Source organism: Pristis pectinata, chromosome 2 (genome assembly GCF_009764475.1).
Source record: "Pristis pectinata isolate sPriPec2 chromosome 2, sPriPec2.1.pri, whole genome shotgun sequence".
Taxonomy (NCBI): Eukaryota; Metazoa; Chordata; class Chondrichthyes; order Rhinopristiformes; family Pristidae; genus Pristis; species Pristis pectinata.
The window spans coordinates 62,553,482-62,577,836 of NC_067406.1; the positions used below are offsets into that span (position 1 = coordinate 62,553,482).

The 24,355-nt window shown below is 39.5% G+C and overlaps 1 protein-coding gene across 4 annotated transcripts in view; it reads left to right on the forward strand.

Annotated features, from left to right (window-relative positions):
* Nucleotides 1–24,355, forward strand: part of scfd2 (sec1 family domain containing 2) — a 200,879-nt gene that overhangs the window by 32,383 nt on the left and 144,141 nt on the right. For all 4 annotated transcript variants that reach the window (XR_007957998.1, XR_007957997.1, XM_052036370.1 and 1 more), the window contains exon 4: nucleotides 2,443–2,618. Coding sequence is in view for 2 of the 4 variants with exons in the window: in XM_052036370.1 (XP_051892330.1) it covers nucleotides 2,443–2,618 (176 nt within the window). In the remaining 2 variants the exon portion in view is untranslated. The remainder of the gene's footprint in view (nucleotides 1–2,442; nucleotides 2,619–24,355) is intronic.

The window sequence follows — 24,355 nt, forward strand, 5'->3', positions numbered from 1 at the left end:
GACCATGGTGCCCACCCATCTAGTCCCAATTTCCTGCATTCAGCTCATATCCCTCTAAGCCCTGCCCTTGCATGTACCTACTTCTTAAATGATAGGTGCAAGCAAAAAAGGGCTGAAGAAGATGGAATCTGATAGGAGAGCATAGTGGGTCATGGAATAAAGGGAAGGGGGTAGGGAGAGGAATCAGTGAAGGGAATGTGTGGGTGATGGGCTGATGGAGAGGGTGGTGGAGGGGAAAGAGAGGGTGATGGGGTCCAGTGGGATTAAGAGGGAATAAGAAGGTGGGGCAGGTGAGGGACAGAGGGGAATGGTTACGGGAAGTTAGAGAATTCAATGTTCATGCCATCAGGTTGGAGACTACCAAGGCAGAACATGATTTGCTGTTCCTCTAATCTGCGTCTAGCCTCTCTTCAGCAGTGGAGGAGGCCATGGACAGACATGTCGGTGTGGGAATGGGAAGTGGAATTAAAATGACTGACCACCGGGAGATCCCGGTTGGAAGAGCGGATGGAGCAAAGGTGCTCAACAAAGCAGTCCCCCAATCTGTGCTGAGTCTGACTGATGTAGAAGAGGCTGCACCGGGAGCATTGGATGCAATAAATAGCGCAGATGGATTCACGTGTAGGACTGCCTCACCTGGAAGGAACTGTCCATTTCCTCCATAGATGCTGCCTGATCCGCTGAGTTCATCCAGCTCCTTTGTGTTGCTCCAGATTTCCAGCTTCTGCAGTCTCTCATGTCCCCTCTGTTTTTCTTTTATTCTCTTGGTTTAATAAAATATTGATTTCTTTGTTCCTTGATGATTACTTATAATTTTATTAACCTCGTATTTCTGATGCATTATTTGTTTTCTAATCTCATTTGTTGACTGCTTTTGTAATCTATTTTGCTAAGTTGTTTTCGTTCCCTTGAATATTTTTGGTATTATACCTGATTTCCTTCCATATGATGAGATATCTTTATTAGTCATGTGTGCACCGACACACACGGTGAAATGCATCTTTTGCGTAGTGTGTTCTGGGGGCAGCCCACAAGTGTCACCGCGCTCTGGCGCCAACATAGCATGCCCACAACTTCCTAACCTGTACGTCTTTGGAATGTGGGAGGAAACTGGAGCACCCGGAGGAAACCCCCACAGACGCTGGGAGAATGTACAAACCCCTTACAGACAGCGGCCGGAATTGAACCCAGGTCACTGGCGCTGTAATAGCGTTATTGAGTAGATTTAAATTTATTGCTCGCATATGACTTTAATTTTGACCTAATCACTTTCCTTATCTATAACCTTTAATAAATTAACAGATTTATTAAAAATCTGAGATGTGAATGTGCAGAGAATGGAGGGATATGGACATTGTGTAGGCAGAAGGGATTAGTTTAGTTAGGCATTTAATTACCAGTATAATTAGTTTGGCACGATATCATGGGTTGAAGGGCCTGTTCCTGAGCTATGTATAAACTGAAACATAAATCAGAAGTGCTGCGGAGTCTATTGCTGGTTTATAATATTACTAAACTGAATGCAATACAGTTGAAGCATTTTAACAATTCTCCACAGCAAGTAGAATGGAGTTGTTCAGGATGTTTTTTTTTGTAAGCAGAGGTCTGCTCCCCTTGTAGCTTGGTTTCTAGCTACACTGCATAGCATATAGCATTGTTATACAGATCAGAAAAATCTCTGGTTCAAATTACCCCACCAGGTCTGTGCCTGAATGGTAATGATGGTGGTGGTGATACTGCATTTGCATCAGTCAAGGGGGAAAATTTTATGAGGTTCCTCATAATGGTGTTTGACTCCTGTTGTAGCATTGGAACTATACTCCAATAAAAGTCATTGAGAAAGGCAGATAAACAAATCTAAGAATTATCCTCAGAATTGGAAATTAGACTTAAACATGTGCTTTCTTAGTTTTACCTCTTTTAACATCACTTTTCAGCATTTATGTCTAAACAGAAAGAAAATGTTGAATTCAGACTTGTAATAACTTCATATAAACTGTGTATTTAAATATTATAAATAATGCATTCAAGAATGGTTCATCACTTTGCATACACAGTTCAGCAAGGTGCATCTACAAAGTTATTATTATGACTAGTATTTTATGTTTCTAGACATTTAGTGTTTTTTTTAAAAGAGAAATCTGTCGGGACTCCTGCGCTTTAACCAACTACCATAGGGAATTTTGCTTTGAATTTCACTTAGTACGTGTTTTTGTACCTCAGTAATAAGTGCAGAATAAACAAGATGATAATTGAACCTTACTCTGTAGCATGTCACACTATTTGTGATCGCTTTAGGATACATGACAGTTAAGTACAACAAAGCTGATTTTATTTTTGGTCATCTGTTCAAAAGATCCAGTAGAGTGTATGTGATCCAGATATGTTTGCTTCATTCTAACTGTACTGTAATAATTTTCATGCATGCTTTTCTTGCTACAGGTAGAGTCACACCTGAACAACTCAATTCGTATGTCCAATTATTCAAGACCAATTTGAAAGCTTTGGAGAATCACTGTGGGCTTTTGCAACTTACCATGGCAACAGTGCAGACGTTGGGACATGCATCCTACTCAAAATGGGACAACTTTCTTGCTTTTGAAAGGCTGCTTTTGCAGGTTTGGTTTTACCTATTTTCATTTTCCGTGACATATTTCAATATCTGAAGCACAATTAAATTGTCATTAAAAGTTGCATTTTTTTAATCCATTTTTTGGGATCTGGGCAATTGCAGTAGTGTACGACTTGAAGGGGATCCAAAAGATGGTGATGCTTCTATGCATTTGCTGTCCTTGACCTTCTTGGTGGTAGATGTTTTAGACTCGGGATGCTGTCAAAGTAGCCTAGACAAGTAGCTGCAGTGACACACACTACAGTTACTGTGCGTAAATGGTAGAGGGAATGAATGTTCATGGTTGATGGGGTGCTAGGCAAATGAACAGCTTTGTGCTGGATGGAGTTAAGCTTCTGAGATTTGTTTGTGCTGCATTCATCCAGGAAAATGGAGAGTATTCCATTTCATTTCCACCTTTTAACTTGTAGTTGGTGATAAGGCCTTGCTTGGCTGGCTAACAGGAAACAGTGGTCATAAATAGATTGTTTTCTGTTCGCAAGATGTGGCAAGTGGTGTGCTCAAATGTCGATTGGTGCTGGGGTCTCTGCTTCTTACAATGTATAGGAATGACCTGGGTGAAGGGACTGAAAGTATGGTTGTGAAATTTGCTGAAGGCACAAAGGTAGGAAAGTGAGTTATGAAGAGAACAAAAGGAGGCTGCAAAGGTACGTGGGTAAGTCAATGGGAAAGGATCTGTCATATGTGGGGCTGTAAAATGGATAAATATGAAATGTTCATTTTTCAGGAAAAATAAGAAAAAAGTATATAATCTGAATCCTGAAATGTAGAGGGATCTGGATGTCCACGAGTACGGTTCACAAAAAAACTATTTTACAGGTACAGAAAGTAATTGGGGAAAGAAAACAGAATGCTATTGTTTACTGCTATGGTAACTGAATACAAAATTAGAGTGGTTTTGCTTCATTTCTAGTACCCTGCATACTATTGGACTCCTTATTTAAGGAAGGTTATTAATGTGTTGGAAGTAGTTCAGCAAAGGTTGATTAGACTAAGACCTGGAATGAATGGGCTGCATTAGGAGCAATGGTTGGCTAGGCTTTTATTTGCTGAAGTTTAGAAGAGTTAGATTGGACTCACTTAGAACATATAATATCTTAAGGGGTCTTGACAGGCTGGATATGGAGAGGATGTTTAACCTTTTGGAAGAATCTAATTGAGGTCACTGAATAAAAATAAGGGGTCACCTATTTAAGATGGAGTTGAGGTAACTTTTTTTTCTCTCAAAGGCTTGAGTGTTTGGTACTCTTCATCAAAGGGTGTTGGAAACAGAGCCTATGTTAATATTTTTTGTTGACATAGATATTTGAAGAGCAAAGGAGTGGATGGTTACTGGGGGAAGACTGGCATGCTGAGTTGTGAGTGCAGTTAGATCAGTCATGGTCTTGCTGTATTTCATAGTAGGCTCCAAGCACTGAGTGGCTGGCTTCTGCACCTCATTTCAATATGTTGGTATGTATCGAAAATGCTCCAAAGCCATCCACTCTATCTCTGGCATTTTTCTGAAATAGAACCAGATTGCTTCCAACTTTTGTACAGTAATGACCTCAAGATGGCCTTCAGTGCATGTATCCATACAGATCATTAATAATCACTATTTCCACCTGTGGAACTTCACTCAGTTCCACCATTTCTTCAAATCATCTGTTGCTGAATCCCTTGAGCATTCCTTTGTAACCTCCAGGCTAGAATGTTCCAATACAGTACTGGCCAACCTCCTTCATTCTAACCTCCATTCCCTTGAGGTCCTAGCTTGTACCAAGTCTGTTCATCCATCACCCCATGATGTTTGACCGACTCCAGCTTATCTCAGTGTTAAAATTATGTTTTGAATCATAGCACATATCCCAGAATGACCCTTTGATTAAAAGCTTGGATCCTGGGATCCCATTTCAAATTATTTTGGCTCTGCTGCCCCTTTCCAACAGCAGAAAAATGTAAGCATTATTCACCATGTGGTAGCTTTGCAAATGGTGTACATTCTATTATCAAACGATTAATGTGTTATCTTTCTGGGTTTTTTGGTTTTAAGGTGAATCTCTACGCAGTCTTATAAAGACAATTTGTTGTTGCTGATGTAAGTACTAACATGGAGAGCCAAGGAAATGATTACTTTTGTATTGTAAGATTATATATTCAATTTTCACACCAGTACTGAGTTCACAATCTGCCTTTAAATTTCAGTGCAATACTGAATTCTGTTTTTGAAGGTGCCCTGTTTCAGATTAAACTTCAATTTAAATCCTCCTGAAAAGTCATGCTTTTCCTCTCGCCCAATGCAGAAGTCAGTTTTCATTACAAACTTGTACTTTCTTTGAGTTGAAACTTCAAGTTTGCAGGAAGTGAGCTGTAATACCTTGCCACAGGCAAGCAGTTGACTTTTTTTTGTCACAAGATTACACGTAGATCAATTTCAGACATACTTGATACTTTTAAGCAGACTGGCTTGCCTAATGTAATTAATATCTTATCTATTTATTTATTGCAATGGGTGGTAGCAGTGGATTATTAAGAGTCTGTCCAAATGACACCACAACTTTGAACCAGTTTTTGAGAAGCTATACAAACTGATTAATTAAGTTAGGTTTGAAAGGCTTTCTTTACAAATCTTTCAAACAATAACAAAGAACAAACCTTTCTTAGAAAGGAACAAGCAGGAGTCTACAATTTGTAGCCATTAAACCCTTTGAAACATAGTCCTGCCACTTTCAAGTCCATCTGAGCAATTGAGGCATTTTTTTTATGAGCAACTACCAGAGTTCAACCCTTAACTATTAGCACCAAAAAGATATTAAATGAAATTCAGCCAATACTCTTCTTGAGTTCAGAAGAATGAAGGGTGATCTCTTTGAAATGTGCCAGTAACTGCAGGATAGATGCAGGAATGATGTTTTGCCACCTGGGGTGGCTCAAACCACCAGTCATGGCCTTAAAATAAGGGACTGGCCAATGAAGTGAAAAGACATTGCTTCATCCAGAGAGCAGTGAATCTGTGGAAATCTCTGGCCAAGAGGACTCTTGAGGCCCAGTCACTGAGTATATTCATGACAGAGATTGATGGACTTTTTATATCAAGGGATATTCTAAACTTGATGCAGTTTTGGGACATTATTAACAAAGGATGAAGTTGCAAGATGATTAAGACTGGGAACAGAATAGGTCAGGGTTCTTAATATTTCAGAAAGAAGGGCAGAATGGAAAAGTTGCGGTACATAAAATAGATATCATACTATGATGTGAATTTATTACAAGAGGTTTGGGACACTTCAACATGAGGTAATTGATAAAGCAAACTTTGCATGTTAGACAAATCAAGCATGCCATTTTAAATGTTTATGTTAGATAGTAATGAGCAGGCTCATACTTTAGTCAAATGCAAGAAATTCCAGAACATTGTAATTCCTTTTCTACATTGGCTTCATCTTGTTAAAGAGGTCCATGAATAGAAAACAAGAAAATGTAAGTGTATAGGGAAGAAGTAGGGGAGTGAAATGAGGCTAGGTGGCTGTGGTGGGGAAAAACACTTATGTAGTTATAATAGACTGACTGATCTATGTCTCCTCCATGTTCTGGTCTACTCTTGGGCACTTATTAATCGTTAATAACAGGGAGGCATTGTTAATGAAATCTGGGACCAGTTTATCTCCTTGCATGCTTTCTAAGCAATGGCACATGGCGCAAGCAACTGGAAATGTGGCTAAGCAATTGGGAAGAGTGAATTTAGAAAGATCTTGTGTTTAGACTTGAAAGCAGTACATGTAATGCATTTTAAGTTTCAAATGTTCTCTGGAACTATGGGAATGAGTCCTTAAGGCTGTGTTACCTGCCTAGTGACGGCGTTACAGGCATCTCCACAGGACTTGAGAGGAGTTGAATCAAGGATGGAGGATCAATTATTGCGGTCCATGTGGAAAGAGTTAATGTTTCGTCTTGATTAAGTAATCCTGTCACGTTACATGTGAACAGATCTAATATCGCCTGATCTCTGTCAGGTTCAAACATAATGGTCTTGGAAACTAACAGTTTCCACTGTGAGACTGTGAGAATCTAGGGTACAAATTAACAAGTTCAATCATAAGGGTAATAATGTCTGAATTAATACCTGAGCAATGTGCAAACTGACATTGGATCAAACAGATGAGAAAGATTAATGTGTGGGAGGAAAGGATTTTCAGTCATGGAATACTGGCATTGGTACCAGAGAAACAAGAAGCTGTTCCATTGAAATTGGCTTCACATGAATCAAACTGGACTAGTGTCCTGCTAAGTAGAAAAACTAGGGCTATAGGTAAGGGGTAGATGTACTGTATAGCAATATGGGTAATGATAAGCAGAGTATAACTGGAAGGAGGGGTATATAACTGAAAAAGCGCAGCAGCAACCTCAGTCAAATGGGGGGGAAATGGTTAAGGAATAAAAATTAAAGATTCTTTATCTGAATGCATTATGTAGTTGCAAGTTGATCAAAGCTGGGAACTGATTATTCCAGGGTTCTTGACATTTTAGAAAGATAGGCAGAATAGAAAAGCAGAGGATATATCACTCCTGATTAACAAAAAAATAACATGAGAGCCGTTATGAGAAAGATCTTGACTCGATTGATGAAGTATAATTGGTTTGGATACAGAAAACACAGGAAAGACTGGTTGAAGTCCTCTCTAGGTCCCCCGACACTAGCTCCATAATTCAACAGAACATCAATCAGCAGATAATGAGGGCTTATTTAAAAAGAAGTTAATGCATTAATCATAGGGGACATTAATCTTCAAAATGACTCAGAAAATCAAATTGTCAAAGGTAGTCTTGACAATGGGTTTATGGAATTCAATTGGGACAGTTTCTTTGAGCAATTTGTTTGGATCCTGCCAGGAATTGGGCTGTTTTACTTTCGCTCACATGTAATGAGACAGGATTACTTAATTGACTTTAAAACATTAACTCTTTCTCCACAGATGCTACCTGACCCGCTTGGTTTTTTCAGCATATTTGGTTTTCATTTCTGATTTCCAGCATCTGCAATTTTTTGCATTTCAATTACGATTATTTAGTAATCTCACAGTGAAGAATCCTCGGGAGGTGAATGATCATAATTGGTATTGGTTTATTATTGTCACTTGTATTGAGGTACAGTGGAAAAACTTGTCTTGCATTCCGTTCATACAAGTCAATTCATTACACAGTGCAGATACATTGAGTTAGTACAGAGTGCATCGAGGTAGTACAGGTTTAAAAAAAACAATAACAGAGTAAAGTGTCACAACTACAGGGAAGTGCATTGCAGGTAAACAATAAGGTGCAAGGTCACAACAAGCTAGATTGTGAGGTCAAGAGTCCATCTAACGTTTAAGGGAACTGTTCAGTAGTCTTATCACAGTGGGATAGAAGCTGTCCTTGAGCCTGGTGGTATGTGCCCTCAGACACCTGTATCTTCTGCCTGATGGGAGGGGAGAGGAGAGAATAGAAGAGGGAATGACCCAGGTGGGTGGGGTCTTTGATTATGCTCTCTGCTTTACTGAGGCAGCGAAAGGTATAGACAGAGTCCATGGAGGAGAGGCTGGTTTCCGTGACACGCTGGGCTGTGTCCACAAGTCTCTGCAGTTTCTTGCGGTCCTGGGCAGAGCAGTTGCCATACCAAGCCGTGATGCATCCAGATAGGATGCTTTCTATGATGCATCGATAAAAGTTGATGAGTGTCACAATGTGTTAGTGTTTCATATGTTGTTTGAGGATGACGAATTTAAACCCATAACTGGAGTCTTAAAGTACAGTTACATGGGTCTGGGAAGCAAGTTGGGTCAGGTAGATTAGGAAATTTGATTTAAAAGGTATGGCAGTGGATGAGCAGTGGCAGAATTAAATAAATGTATTATAATATTTAATGAATATACATTGGAAAAATCAAGATGTTTTGGGAAAAGTAATCCACCTGTACCTAATGGGAAAAATTAAGGATGACATCTGATTCAAGGAAAGGGCTGAAGGTCATAAATATCAGTAGCCTGAGGATTGGGAGAAATTTTAAGACCAAGAGAGTGAATATGAGCATAAATTAGCAAGAAAAAAAATATATAAAAGAAATTATAAGACCTTCAAAAAATCTATAAAGAAGATGAGAGCAAATCGGTGAATTAAGAAGAGGTGGCTTCAGTAATAGTTGATGAAATGGTTGTAGCCTTTCAAACTTCCCTGGAATTTGGGAAGGACGAGGTGGTTTGGTAAATGGCAAATTTAATGTTACCATTAATTTTTAAAAAAAGGTGAGAGAGGGAACTGGGAACTTCATACAATTAGCTAACTATCAGTTATTGGGAAAATACAGAATCTTGCATTAGGGAAATGATACAGAGCATTTAGGAAAGCAAAATGAGATTAAGTAGAATAATTATGGTTTCAATGATTGGAAATCAAGCTTAAATGCTTAACACGTTTATTAGTTTGTTTTTCAATTTAACTCGCAGGATGAATAAAGAAGAGCTAATTCAGTTTTCCAAAAGACATTTGATAAACAGCAAGACAAGGTCCATGAATGTTGTGGGTAATATAGAAGCATGGTATACCATAGTATTAGTTCAAAAACAGAAAATGAAGAAGGAGATTAAGAGGTCATTTTCGGGTTGACCGGCCCTAACTAGGAAGATGCCTCGGGTCAGTGCTGGCATCTCAGGAATTAATGAAGTAGATGAGGGGACCGACTGTTATGCATTCGAGCTTGCAGATGAAGCAAAGATAGGGGGAAATTAAATAATGAAGAGGATGCAAAATTTTCAAGACACCTATCTAGATAATGGGAAAGGGCAAAATGGTAGCGGATGGATTATAATGAGGGGCAATGCAGTGTTCTCCACTTTGAAAGGAGGGAATATTAAATGGTGGAGTTCAGAGAGATCTGGGTTTTCTTGCACAAGAAACATAAAGCTGATGTACAGGTACAGGAAGAAAGTAGGAATACAAATGAAATGTTTTACTTTGCTGGGGGCATGGAATGCAAGAGAAAGGAGATTTCGTTTCAACTGCATAGGGCTTTATGAGGCCGTAAGTGGAGGACTGCATCCAGTTTCGACCTCTATATTTAAGGAAAGATGTATTTGCCTAAGAGGCCTTATGTTCATTAGATGAACATAATGTTCATTAGACTCCCTTTGAATGAGGGAGTTGTCATTTGGGAAGATTGGCACAGAATAGGCCTGCGTTCTAAGGAGTTGAAAAGAATGAAAGATGTTACTATTGAAACATAAAAGATTATGATGAGGCTTCACAATGTAGATCCAATGAAGCAACACACATAGTGATGGAGGAACTCAGTAGGTCAGACAGCATCTATGGAGGGTCTCGACCTGAAATGCCAGCTGTCCATTTCCCTCTGTAGATGCTGCCTGACCTGCTGAGTTCCTCCAGTGCTTTGTGTTGCTCCAGATTCTAGCATCTGCAGTCTCTTGTGTCTCCATTGATCCCATGAAGATGTTTCCCATAGTTTAATGTTGGGTGGGGTGATAGGAATGTTTAGACAGTAAAGACACCTACGTTAGACTATTGTTTATTGACTACAGCTCTGCTTTCAATACAATAATCCCAAGCAAGCTTGTCACCAAACTCCGAGACCTAGGACTCAACACCTACCTCTGTAACTGGATCCTTGACTTTCTAACAAACAGACCGCAATCAGTGAGGATAGGCAGCAATATCTCCGGCATGATTATTCTCAACACTGGTGCCCCACAAGGCTGCGTCCTCAGCCCTCTACTCTACTCCCTATACACTCATGACTGTGTGGCCAAATTCTGCTCTAACTCCATCTACAAGTTTGCAGATGATACCACCGTTGTAGGCTGTATCTCAAACAGTGATGAGTCTGAGTACAGGAAGGAGATAGAGAGCTTAGTGGAATGGTGTCATGACAACAACCTTTCCCTCAATGTCAACAAGAGTTGGTCGTTGACTTCAGGAAAGAGGCGGTGTACATGCACCTGTCTACATCAATGGTGCTGAGGTCAAGAGGGTTGAAAGCTTCAAGTTCCTGGGAGTGAACATCACCAACAGCCTGTCCTGGTCAAATCACGTAGATGCCACGGCCAAGAAAGCTCACCAGTGCCTCTCCTTCCTCAGGAAATTTGGTTTGTCCCCTTTGACTCTCACCAACTTTTACTGATGCACCATAGAAAGCATCCTATCTGGATGTATCACGGCTTGGTACGGCAACTGGTCTGCCCAGGACAACTGCAAACAGTTGTGGACACCGCCCAGCACATCACAGACACCAGCCTCCCCTCCTTGGACCCTGTCTTTATCTCTCACTGTTTTGGTGAAGCAGCTAGCATAATCAAAGACCCCACCCACCCGGGACATTCTCTTTCCTCTCCTCTTCCATCGGATAGAAGATACAGGAGCCTGAGGGCACGTACCACCAGACTTTAGGACAGCTTCTACCCCACTGTAATAAGACTATTGAATGGTTCCCTTATACAATGAGATGAACTATGACCTCACGATCTACCTTGTTGTGACCTTGCACCTTATTGCACTGCACTTTCTCTGTAGCTGTGACACTTTACTCTGCACTGTTATTGTTCTTACCTGTACTACCTCAATGCACTCTGTACTAACTCAAGGTAACTGCACTGTGTAATGGATTGACCTGTACGATCAGTATGCAAGAGAAGTTTTTCACTGTACCTTGGTACAAGTGACAATAATAAACCAATACCAATAGAACTAGGGAGCATAAAAGATTGGCCACTTAAGAATGAGATGAGGAAGAATTTCTTCTGTGAGTTGTGAATATTTGGATATCTCTATCCCATAATGTTGTGGATGCCAAGGCTTTCTGCTGAACCTTGATGTCCATTGCCAGTGGTTCTAATGTTTAGCCATTTTAATGGGAAGAATACTTAGACTTGTGCACATGTTGCAAAGTCCAGCTCTAATGAGATGACAGATGATGTCATATCTGTCACAATGTTCTATTGCTGGACTCCACATGTAGTCCAATGGCAGAGTTCAAGATTGTCGTGATTCCATGGAGGCTTGCCGGAGCATCACCACTCAGATCCCATGCCAAGTCAGATATTGCACAGAATCTGAGATCCTATTAGCTTTGGTAAAAATTTCTGGGCCTGGGATTTAGGAGACCAAGGGGAAGGCAAGTATTTTAAAAGAAAAACTATATTTTAAAATTTTATTTAGTATGTTTAATAATTTCGAAATATTTTTCTATTTTTAATTAACCAGTTTTACTTTAAGGGATATTAAAACAAATAAAATACCTCACTTTGCAATTACAATTTCATTTTCCAACTTCAGGAAACCCGCAGCCACTGTGTTCCTTTCCCACTCCTACCAGTTCACCGTGATCCTTTCTCCCTTCTTATTACCCTTTCCTATTTCCATCTGCCCATCATCCAGACACCTATCCACTTGGGTTTCTTCTCCCCGTCATCTGCCCATCATCCCTCTCTTGTACGGTTCCATATCACCTTCCAGCCTCTACCTTCCCCTTTCTCTCCCCCCACCTGGCTCCATCTGCCCATTGTTTTTTCTTATCTATTTCTACATCTCACCCACTAGCCTCTATTTCTTGACTCTGCCCATCATCCCCCAGCTCATCTGGTTCTACCTATCACCTGCCAGCCCTTCGTTTCACCTCTTTATGCTGGCTATCTTCCCTCCACACTCTATCCTGATATAAAACATCGACTAACCCTTTGCCTCCGCTGATGCTTAACCCACTGGGTTCTTCCAGCAGTTTGTTTTGTTTTTTGCTCCAAGTTTCAAAATCTGCAGTCTTATGTGTTTCCAAATTACCTCACTTCTTTGACAGAAGATGAGGCTCTGCCACCAGCTATAGCTTATGTCAAAAGATGTTCGTGGCATCCTGGACTGGGATCTCTACATTATGCTGCCTGAAAGCCTAATCATTATTCTGAACTCCCCAACCATCTTGAGGGTGCAGAGAATTAGGAGATGGAGGAATGCAGATTTTGCGACTAGTGGACTGAGTCCAACATGACTCATTAGATAGATGGAAGGCTGAGGAAGAATTTTGGATAATAGAAGAATGGAGATCAGGCAGGAAAGTGTTATTGACACCAAAGAACAGACCAGCCATCATTCAATGTCAAAACAGGAATAAGAGGCCGTAAGGCTCCTATTTCTTATGATTTTGAGTATAACATTTCAAGACAAGCATGTAGGAATGGATTTATTTTTATGGTACAAGTCCAGTAGCATAATTGGTAGGAATAGGTGAGATGAGCAGATGGATGTGGGATATTATTTCTGTTCTTTGGTTCAGATTACATTCTTTATTCTTGTTTCTCGGAATGGAGGCCGGTGATTAGTGATGTGCCACAGGGGTCAGTGTTGGGACCCTTGTTATTCGTTATTTATATAAATGATTTGGATGTGAATGCACGAGGTTTGACAAGTTAGTTTGCGGATGACATGAAATTAGTAGGTGTTGTTGACAGTGAAGAAGGTTATCGTAGATTACGGAGGGTCCTGATCAGTTAGGGAAGTGTGCTGAGGAGTGGCAAATGGATTTCATTACAGAAGTGTGAGGTGATGCATTTTGGAGAGTCAAACTAGCATAGTACTTGTACTATAAATGGTAGGGCACTAGGGAGTGTAATGGAACAGAGGGACCTAGGTGTACGAGTGCATAATTCATTGAAGACGGTGTCATACAGTAGGTAGGCAAGGTGGTGAAAAAGGTGTTTAGCATGCTGGCCTTCATCTGTCATGGTATTGAGTATTGGAGTTGGGACATTATGTTACAGTTGTACAAGTTATTGGTGAGGCCACACTTGGAGTACTGTGTACAGCTTTGGTTACCCTGTTATAGGAAAGACGTAGTTACGCTGGAGAGAGTGCTGAAAGGATTTGTGAGGATGTCGCCAGGACTAGAGGGCCTGAGTTACAGGGAGAGGTTGGCCAGGCTAGGTCATTATTCCTTGGAACGTAGGAGAATGAGGGGCGACCTTAGAAATGTTTAAAATCATGAGAGTCATAGATAAGGTGGATGGTAACAGTCTTTTCCCCAGGGTAGAGGAGTCCAAAACTAGGGATGAGGCATAGATTTGGGGTAAGAGGGTAAAGATTTAAAAGGGACCTGAGGGGCAACCTTTTCATACAGAGGGTGATATGGAATGAGCTGCCAGAGGAAGTGGTTGAGGCAGGTACAATAGTATCACTTAAGAAACACTTGGATAGGTACATGGAGGGGTGAGGCTTAGAGGGATACGGGCTGTGAATGCAGGAACTTGGGAGTAGGCACTGGGGTTGGCATGGACACATTGGGATGAAGGGCCTGTATCTGTGCTGTATTGCTCTGTGACTTTATGACTGTATGTTGACATAGCCAGAGAATTGCAGATTTATTGGATGATATCCAAGAATTATGAAATGAGATATTAAAGACTAAAATGCTTTTGGAAATGGCATAAAAGGATTTGAGTTGATATTTCATTGTAACAGATATCTTTTGCCACAAATACATGAAGTTTGGAGTGAAGAAAATTGACTGTGATAACCTGGAGTATTGTGTAAACAGAAGTCTATTGTACTCTTCAGCTTCCAGTTCATTAAGCTTCAATTTTAACCTAATAATGTGTTCTTTTAGCCCTTTCTCCCCGAGAGATCTGAAAACACCAGCATTTTGCTAACTGCATGTGTAATATTAGAACACTGCTTTCTTTCTCGTTTGCTTTTCTTTATTAGATTAACTGTTTCAATACCATTGCCACCCATACTTGCATAAGAAGAGGGTTCGGCTCAAAAATCTGTTTTTGTGAATCATAAAAATAATAGTAATTGTCATTTGCAGACATTGAGAAGACATATGAACATGAGAAATAGAAGCAGGAGTAATTCATTTGGCCCCTTGTGCCTGCTCTGGCATTCAGTAAGATCTTGGCTGATATTTTACTTCAATGTCACTTTCCGTTTCTAATGCCATATCCTTTGGTTCCCTTAATGTCTAAAAATCTATTAGCCCCATATACAATGTAAAGCTATTTAGAGTGGCCAAATAAGCAAAGTTTTATGTTTTAAATTCTCTTTGATTTCTCCAAAGCCATAGCTAGATTTACAGTTTTAATAGTAATACAGTGTTAAAATTGTTGTTAATATTTCTGTTCCAGTTATAGTGAGTTTAATTAATATAATTTAGTGGATGACTAACAGGGTTAAGACAGAAAGATTACGTATTTATTTTATTGACTGACTTTAAAATACAGACTTTAAAAGATTTTGTATGTCCTCCTGTTTTTACAGTACAGTAGTAACAAATCTGTTTGATTTTCTTGACACAGTACAACCGCAGGAATTTACCCATTGTTGTATTTTGAAGGACTGAAAGAAAACCTACTCCCAAATATTATGGGTCACGGTTACGCTGCAAACCAGTCACACCGTTATTTTTAGGTTGGCTAATATGAACAGAAGAAAATCTTAGAGTCATAGAATTGTATAGCACAGGAATGGGACCTTGGTTCCACCACATCCATGCTGAACTTTTTGCCCATCCATATTTTCATTTGCCCACATTAAGACCATGTCCTTCTCTGTCCTGCCAAGTTAAGTGTCTGTCTAAATGCCTGTCAAATGTGATAATTGCATCTGATTCAACCACTCTGTGCATATATTAAAAAAAGTTGCCTCGCCTTTAAAATATCCCCTTTAAAGCTCCTACCCTTCACCTTAAAACTATGCTCTTTTTGATACTTCTACCATGGGAAAAAGATTTTGACCATCTACCCTGTCTATGCCTCTCATAATATTATATACTTCTACCAAGTCACCCCTCAGCCTCCTTCACTCCAGGGAAACAAGCCCATCCTATCCAATCTCCTCATAACTAAAGTCCTCCAGTCCAGGCAACATCCTGGTGATTCTCCCCTATAGTATTTCCAGTGCAATCACAACCTTCCTATGGTGTGGCTACTGTACACAATACTCCCAAGTGTGGTCTAACCAGTTTTTATTACAAAGTTGCAACATAACATCCCAACTGTTGTATTCTATGCCCCAGTCTATGAAGGCAAGCATGCCATATGCCGCCTTCACCATCATTTCCTAATCCATATTTGGGTTAGTATCAAGCTCGCTCTCAAATGAAATGGCAGTGAATCCCAGGTTAAGTATAAATCTTGAAAGTCCCATGTTATTCCTGTATATAAAGAGATGATGGAACAAGTCCCAGGGAGTATGAATTACTGCTATATTTGCATAATAAGAGGGATTGCTCCTTGCATGCAATAAAAAATGACTAAACATTGTAGGTTCACCACATTTAGTATTTTAAAACTGTTTTCATTAATCTAAATTATAATATATTTCATTGTAATTGTCCATGTATTGTTAACACCAGTTCATTCTCAATTGTACCGAAAAAGTGTATTACCTAATGCTTAAGTATGTCCCTCACAGCTGTTTTTCTGCATTGAAATGAATGGACTCGCTGTTCCTGGGCCAGTTCTAACCTGGCATGAATTCAATGGGCAGATTCTTTAGTATAATTCCTGGGAATTGCAGCAAGTTCATGATCTGCGGTTGGAGAATAGCCAATACATTAGATGCTTTCACATTTGTGCAAGAATCCCGAACTTGGAGTGTTGTTGCAAGTTTATCTTGCAACAGGGCATTGATACAAAAGAAGTGCCGCTGATTGGAACTAACTTGTGCTTTTTGGTATCATACATAACAAACTTCTTTCATTGCCCAGAATTATCTTGTATCTTAAAAAAAAGTACATTTCAAATTCATACTGGTCTTTTTTTTTACAAGTTTTTACATGAATATTTCTATTTCCACTGTTGTTTTAAATGTGATAAGTAGTTCATAAATTCTGTGAAACCTTCAGTCAACTTGGATGTGGAAGCGCAAGCGAATGCAGATGCTGTAATTTGGAGCAAAAAAACAAACTGCTGGAGGAACTCAGCAGGTCAAGCAGCATCTGTAGAGCCAAAGGACAGTAGACATTTCAGGTCAAGACCCTGCATCAGGACTCAGTAGAGAAGGACAATAGCCAATATAAAGAGGTGAGAGGAACAGGTGAGGCAGGGGCTGGTGGGCAGTAGGTGGAACCAGGTGAGGAGGGGGATGATGGGCAGATGAGAGAGGGGTGGAGTTGAGAGATGGTGGGTGACAGGCAGATAAGGAGAGGGAAAAGGTGCCAGATGGATCCAGGAGGACAGGGTGGAAGTAGAGGCAGAGACTAGAACGTGATAAGTGGAGACACAAGAAGCTGTAGGTAATGCAATTTGATAAGTATGGAAGGTGATGTAGAACTAGATAGGGATGATGGGCAGACTGAACCAGTTGGGGAGGGTATAGGAGGCTCAGTAGGTATAGTATGTGGTTGATGAGCAGGTGGAACCAGGTGGGGGAGGAGAGAACCTGGGCGTATGTGAAGGAGAGAGAGGAAGTACACTTTACCTGAAATTGGAAAATTCCGTGTTCATACTATTGGATTGTATATAACCCAGGTGGAATATGAGGTGCTGTACTTCGAGTTTGTATTTGGCCTCACCCTGGCAGTGGAGAAGGCCAAGGACATAGGTTGGTATGGGAAGGGAAGTTGAAATAGCATGTAACCAGGAGCTCAACATGGCCATTGTGGATAGAGCACATGTGTTCCACAAAACAGTCGCCTAGTCTACACTTGGTCTCGCCAATGTGGAGGAGGCCATATCGAGAGCACTGATTGCAGTGGATGAAGTTGGAGGAGGTGCATGTGAATCTCTGCCTCACCTGGAAGAGCTGTTTAGGCCCCGGATGGTGGTGAGGGAAGAGATGGAGGAACAAGTGTTGCACTTCGATGATTGCAGGGGAAAATAAGTACCAGCTATCTCCCCTCTACACTCAGTCCTGATGCGGGGTTTCGAATTGAAATGTTAACCATCCCTTTGCCGCCACAGATGCTGCTTGAGTTCCTGCAGCAATTTGCTTTATTTTGCTCTAAGGATGTGGACATGGATGTAATTAGTCAAGGTTGATACTCCTATTTTTTTTTAATAAGATAGTACCAGCAGAAGGTGTATCCAAAGAAGTCAATTCAAAATGGTACTCAAATTTGGTTCAGCTGCACATCCTTGAGTGTTAAGTGAACAATTTGCTCATTTAATTGCCCAACTCCAGTTGCAATTGACTGGAGGGATGCTATGTAAGATGGAGGGATTGGTCACACTATGTGAGAAGGGGTGGATATAGGAACCTGGAAATTAAAATCTTGTTACTTTGACATAATTTGTAGAGAAGAAACTGAAAGCACTTTGAGGATTATGTTATCATTGGTCTGCCCATGTGCTCTTTCTCCCTTCTCACCACCCATCCTTCTGAATTTTCCCCTCAAACTATTGTCTGACTTCAGCCTGTATTTTTTCTGAGCAGGGCCTGCCCTCTGCACTCACTCCCTACATTTGCTATTTCCACAAACTTGTCTGATCTCGATTTGGAAGACTGATCTTGCCCAGATCGACCTGGAGGAATGTGGCAACAGGGCCTCTGACATTGTAATCGAGTCACTTGGACAGTGTGAAACCAATTCCGTTCACACAAATTCCCGTAAGCCTTTCAGAGCTGACAGCACCCTGCTCCGAGATGTAACATCTCTCAAAGCTGTCAACATTGTACATTATCTCTAAATGTTATGACAGTCAAATATTTATTAAAACAAAATATTTTAAATAACAAAGGATACAGTTGCATATTCCATATACTTGATCCAAGTTCTTTCCCCACAAAGTTCCATACAACCTACTTGGTTGCCACCATAACCACAAGATCATCCAGTTATCACATGCATACTGATTATTTTAACTTGCTTATTAAGATTATCTGTTTGTATTGCTGTTCAACTCAACAGAAATAGGCCTGAGCAAGGATGTTAGGTTATTTTCAGACACTATGGAGTAACACTCCCACCTGATCACAATAAAAGTTTCACCAGTGTACATCTTCAATAATTTCCTTTAAAAGCAGAGACCACAGCAGCACAGGTGTTATGTGTATTCTTCCATGAATGGTTGCTCAGTTGACTGTGGAATTAATACCATACTCTTCCTGGCCTTGCCTTTCCCTTACAGTCCTATAAATCTCCATTTGTTTCTGCATATTCTCTGATCATCTGACTTTGGCATGTCACGCATTGCCCTTTCCTTTGTGATTCAGCTGTCTTAACCCAATGCTCTGGAATTTTCTTTCAAACTCCTCGGCCACTGCTCCTTCAGAAAGACCGACCTTAAACCCATCCAAGAGTCGTTGGTGAGAGATTAACTTGTTTGTCTAATGGTTTTTGTTTTGAAACTGTAATATTTGTACCTAGGGGAATTGTATCTAAAATATCAGTAACAGCTGATGATGTAAGAGACAACGAAATGTATTGAGAAATGGGAATAATTGGGGAACATTTTATAATTGAATGAAAACTATATTTTTGAGTCGTATGCCTGCATGTGTTGAGTATGTAAAGTTATATGATTCAATGAAATTCTTTACTTAACTTGTATTTGAATCAGTAATGTTCTTATCTGATAGAAATATATTCAATTTTTATATAATAAATTTACTGAAGAAGGGAAATTAGTTCTTCTACACAGATAATACATGCGAATATGTTTTCCATTAGTATGCTATCAGTGGTAGACCAAGTGCTGACTATTCAATGTATTGTGGAAGTGCCTTATGGGTTGAAACCATTTTTACCCATAAGAAGTAAATTATTTTTAACTATGTATTTGGCGTGGATGCATCTGTGCACAATTAATATTGTTTTTATAAACAAAGTATTGATGCAAGAAAACAGTACAGATGTATACTTTTGATTTCAAAGTCCAAAATGATGTCCAATGTAAAAAAAAGATATGGTGGGCAACTTGCACTAAAAAAGACTTTTCCACAAAATTTAAATATTTTGAGTTTTGATTTTGATTCTCTTGAAGTGTTACTCTGTCTTATCTCAAAGTTTACTCTGATTTTCTTTTGTTTTTTTCTTTTCTGTGTGTCTCTGTTAGGGAACATTTCTTGATATAAAATGATGGTCCCTGACCCTCCTTCCTGGCCCCTGCTGATACTCTTTTAGACTCTAAGGAAAAGGAAGTTTTGAATGACATGGCTTCCTGTATTATTTCTCTGCCTTTTCTACCTGGACATTCTCATCTCTTCACCAGTATCATCTGCATTCTATCCCCAAGCCAGTTATACACCCAAGTTACCACTGGCTCTTTAATCTCATAGTTTCAATTTTTGAACACGTTTGTTATTGCTACTTTATTAAAAGACTTATGAAAATTCATAATTAAAACATCTGCTGAATGGCCTTCATTAAACGTCCATTACATTATCAAGTTATTCAATCGAGTCAGTATAACACAATTTGCATTTCAAGAATCTGTTTGCTCTCCCTTATTAAGTGATGGCTCTGCACATGAGAGTCTTTTATATCAGGGAAATTTGTAGATATTATTGATGAAGGTCTTTGGTTATTAAGTTTATCTGTCTCCCTTTTTAGAATAGGGGTAAAACATTTAATGCTGATAAGTCCTCTGGCCTGGCAGTCTTATCATAGGAAGGTTAAAGATTTTGGTCAGAGCTGCTTCTCTCAAAAAAAAATCTGAGATTATCTCCACCACGTGATTTGTTAATTTTAAGTGGTGCAGTCCTATTTAAACACCTCAGTTCTGACATTCAATTAACTATGCACTTCCTCCAACCTGTTCTGTTGCATTTGGTGCTCTCAATGTGACCTCCTCTACATCAGTGAGAACAAGCGTGGAGTAGGCAACCATTTTGCAGAGCACCTGCATCCTGTCCACAATGACTACCTTGACCTTCCGGTTGCATGTCACATCATCTCCCCTTCCCATTCCCACACCAACCTGACGGTCCTCAGCCTTCTCCGCTACCAGGGTGCGGCCAAATGCAGAATTAGAAGGAAAACGCCTCAAGTCCACTTGGATAGCCTAAAACCAATGGTACGAGCATTGAACTTTACGATTTCAGGTAACCCACACCCATTGTGTTCCTTTCCTACTCCTACTGATCCATCTAGGTTCCCTCTCCCTTTGCTTGCCTTTCCCATTTCTATCTGCCCATCACCCACACACCTGTCCACCTGGGTTTCTTGTCCCCTGGCGTACACTTTCTCTCCTCTCCTCCATCTGATTCCATCTGCCTATCATCCCTCTTTTATCTGGTTCCAAATCACCTTCCAGCTTCTGTGTCTGCCTTCCTCCTCTCCTCTCTAACACAGCTTCATCTGCCAATTTTTTTCCTTATCTGTTTCCATCTATCACCCACAAATCTCTCCCCTGCCTCCTCATCTGGTTCCACCTATCGTCTACCAGCCCCTGTTTCACTCCCCCCTTACAGCACTTTATTGCTGGCTCTCGGCTCTCTTCTCCCTACTCTCTCAGTCCTGATGCAGGGTCACAACTCAGAATGTCAACAATCCCTTTGCCTCTACAGATGCTGCTTGACCTATTGAGTTCCTCTAGCAGTTTGTTCTTTGCTCTAGATTCTAGCATCTGCAGTCTCTCATGTCTGCAAATTAACCATAATTTTTGGTTTATTAATATACATATTTACAAAAGATTTTTTGGGATTCTTATCTAATTTAACCATCTAATTGTTTCTCAAACTTTGCCCTTTGACTATCTTATCAAAGATCAGAAATGAAAAACTAACAAAAACCATGCAAAATATAGGAAGTGTGGGAGGAAATTGATAAAGAATTTATTGTGTGCCACCTCATTTCTCATCCAAGGAGTTCTAGATTTTGATGTCACACCTTTCCTCCTCTTGAGCATTTGATTAGTTTGTAACCATGTTATCTCCACATTGGAAACCTATTGTTGCACATCTTGTGTATACTGGGTTGGTCTTTATTTTGTCGATTGCAATACATGATCTCTTATAAATCACTGAAATTGTTTTACTTCTAATTGCATATTTTCACTTATTCTTCTACATAGTTTCCTACAAGTACTTTAAAAACTAAATATATTGTGATCACTATTACGCTGATGTTCTCCTACTGAAACACTCTAGTCACCACACTTCATTTGTCAGAAATGGGTACAGCACTGCCTCATTCCTCACTGGACAACTGCTTTTCTTAATACCTGAAATATAACAGAAAAAGATAAAAACAACAAATTATGTTTGTCATTGTTTGGTAATATAAAATTATATTGTTTTAGCAAATGTTCTTTTAAACAGTGTCAGATTAGATTCAGCATCTTTCCGACGTAATCCTTGCCTCTGCTTAGTTGGTGGCTTCCTTTTCATTCACTGACCTGAGACAAAAGTACTGGAAAATTCACCATAGCTTGTCCACATTGACATGATTTTCAGGCACTATAATTCTAAACCAGAAAACTTAAGCATCTAAGTTCTGAATAGGGATTGGACAGGGAGATCTTCTCACTCACTTTTTCATGATCTTTTTCCAAAGAGGAATGTACCCTTCCTAGAGTTTCATATTTAAGTTTCTGACTGCATTCTGTAAGACTAAAAATACAAAAATCATGTTTAAAAAGAAAATCCTGGAATAGGCAAGAATAAAATCAGATGTGGGTTCACTTTTACTTGCATATTTTTAAAAAAACTGAGGAAATTTTGGAACAGGAACCAACTAAAGGCTGTTCAGTAGCTACTGTTTCTGTAGAATGTGACGGTTGATTTTTAAAAAAAAATTCTGACTAAAACACAGGTCTGACCAGGAGGCAATGTGACATGAGTGATCTAATTTGGTTCAAGGATCACCGTATCTTTTTAATGATGGCATGAACTTTGGCAGGACCAGGCAGCATTAACTGATACTGAGAGAAACTTAACATGGAGACATTACAAAGTATTTTTGTCCTCCGTTACCATGGGCACATTTTTGATTTTAAAAAATTCATGTTTTGGAAAATAAAGGAAAAAATAGTTGCAAAAATTGTTCATTAAATCATTTTGAATGATATGATTTATTATACAATAAATCTGTCATTGTAAGCTCGTATAAGGTAATTGAATGAGGAACATGAACATTACATTTTTTTTTAAACTATAGAGAGGCAAGCAAGAGACACCTAAAAGAAAACTGTCTTGTTCATAGAAACGGTAGCTGGTGCAAGATTTTAAAAATTAACATATATATTGTTCATTGCCACAATGAGCACAGTAATTGAAATAATATTGTCACTTTCAGATTTTTTTTTTGCTCCAACCAATCACTCCTTGTGTCATTTGAAAGATTTGCATTGGATCCTGATCTTTTAAATTAGAGGGAATGAATACCAAATTTAAACAACACATCCCCTTAACTATTTGTTTTACTTTTCTTTCCTTATTTTCCTGTTCTGCTTTATTAAGAGATGGTGAGAAAAGTAGTTTCCAAAGCTGATTTGCAGACCTGGCATTCATCTTGTCCTAGTATCTCGCTGTTGTCATATTTCCTTTACTTGCTTTTCTTATCAATCTTCCCTGAGTAATCGCTAACTGTGCTTCTTACTCTTGGCCATCCATTAAACTCCTTTGTCATTCTCTACTCCTTGTTCCATTTTCTACTGTTCTGCTTCCCATCAGTTCTCCCTACAGTACCACTTGCTCCCTCTGAGGACTGAAGAAAGAATCCATAAAATTCAGCATTAACCTGTCTTTCTCCTCACTTTTCATTCTTGCTCCTTTCTTTTTTCTCTACTTTCTCTCTTTCCTTTCCTGATTGACCTCCTCGCACTGGCTCTTCCATCTTTGATGCTGGCTTTTCCTTCTTTCCTATCAATTGCTTATTTTTTTTCTTTACAGCTGATTGAATGGTACTGAGGCAGCCTGGAAAATCAAACACACAATCCTCAGATTGTGCAATCCAAATTCAGCTCTGAGACACAGTTCTGGTCAAAGTAAAAGTACAGGTCTAATCATCAATGTTTGGGGGATAGAACCATATCTTCTCCGTTTCTAATTATTAAGATAATGCACTTCTGATTCCTCCAAGTAGAAGTTTCTCTAACCTATCAAATCCCTATATCATTTGAAAGATTTGTATTAGATCATCCTACAGCCTTTTCAACTAGCAGAATACACCCCTAATTTGTACAAACCATCACCAACGTTTTTGAGCCCTGGTGCCATTCTGGGGAATCTTCATTTTCTCCAAATCTAATACATCTCGGGTAACAAGAGTGACAGGTACAGTTTTCCAATCAAAAAATGCATTGCCTCAATCTGGAGAGTTTTGGAAAATTATGGCAAATATCTGCATTCCCTACAGCTATTTCTTTTCAACTGGGGTCTATTAAAGTAAAGCAAGCTGCAGGTCTGCCTGTAGTAAACACACCCATTTTTGTAGCCAACCAGAGCTTATTGTGTAAGAAATCAGTTCTCAAATATTTTGTCCAAATTATTTACAAAGTCACCAGGCCTTTTGAAGCTCATCACCCTAAAAATATTATCTATTGGGATGTGGGTAACTTATGTCCAAACCAAGATGGAATGGCAGGTAGAGCTTTTGGTATTCATGTTGCCATTAATGTAATGGAAGCCATGAGCTGGATGCTGGTGCTGTGAAAGCCTGGTTGAGATGCTCATCTGGTTATGAATGCTTTCATTGTTTGTGAAATCTTGCTATGCATGAACTGGTTTCTGGATTCCTATCCAGAACAACATATTATGCCTCAAAATTTCTTGCTTTGGATTTGTGGTTACCTGAGGAAATGAAAAGCATTGTGTTAATCGTTCTTCCTT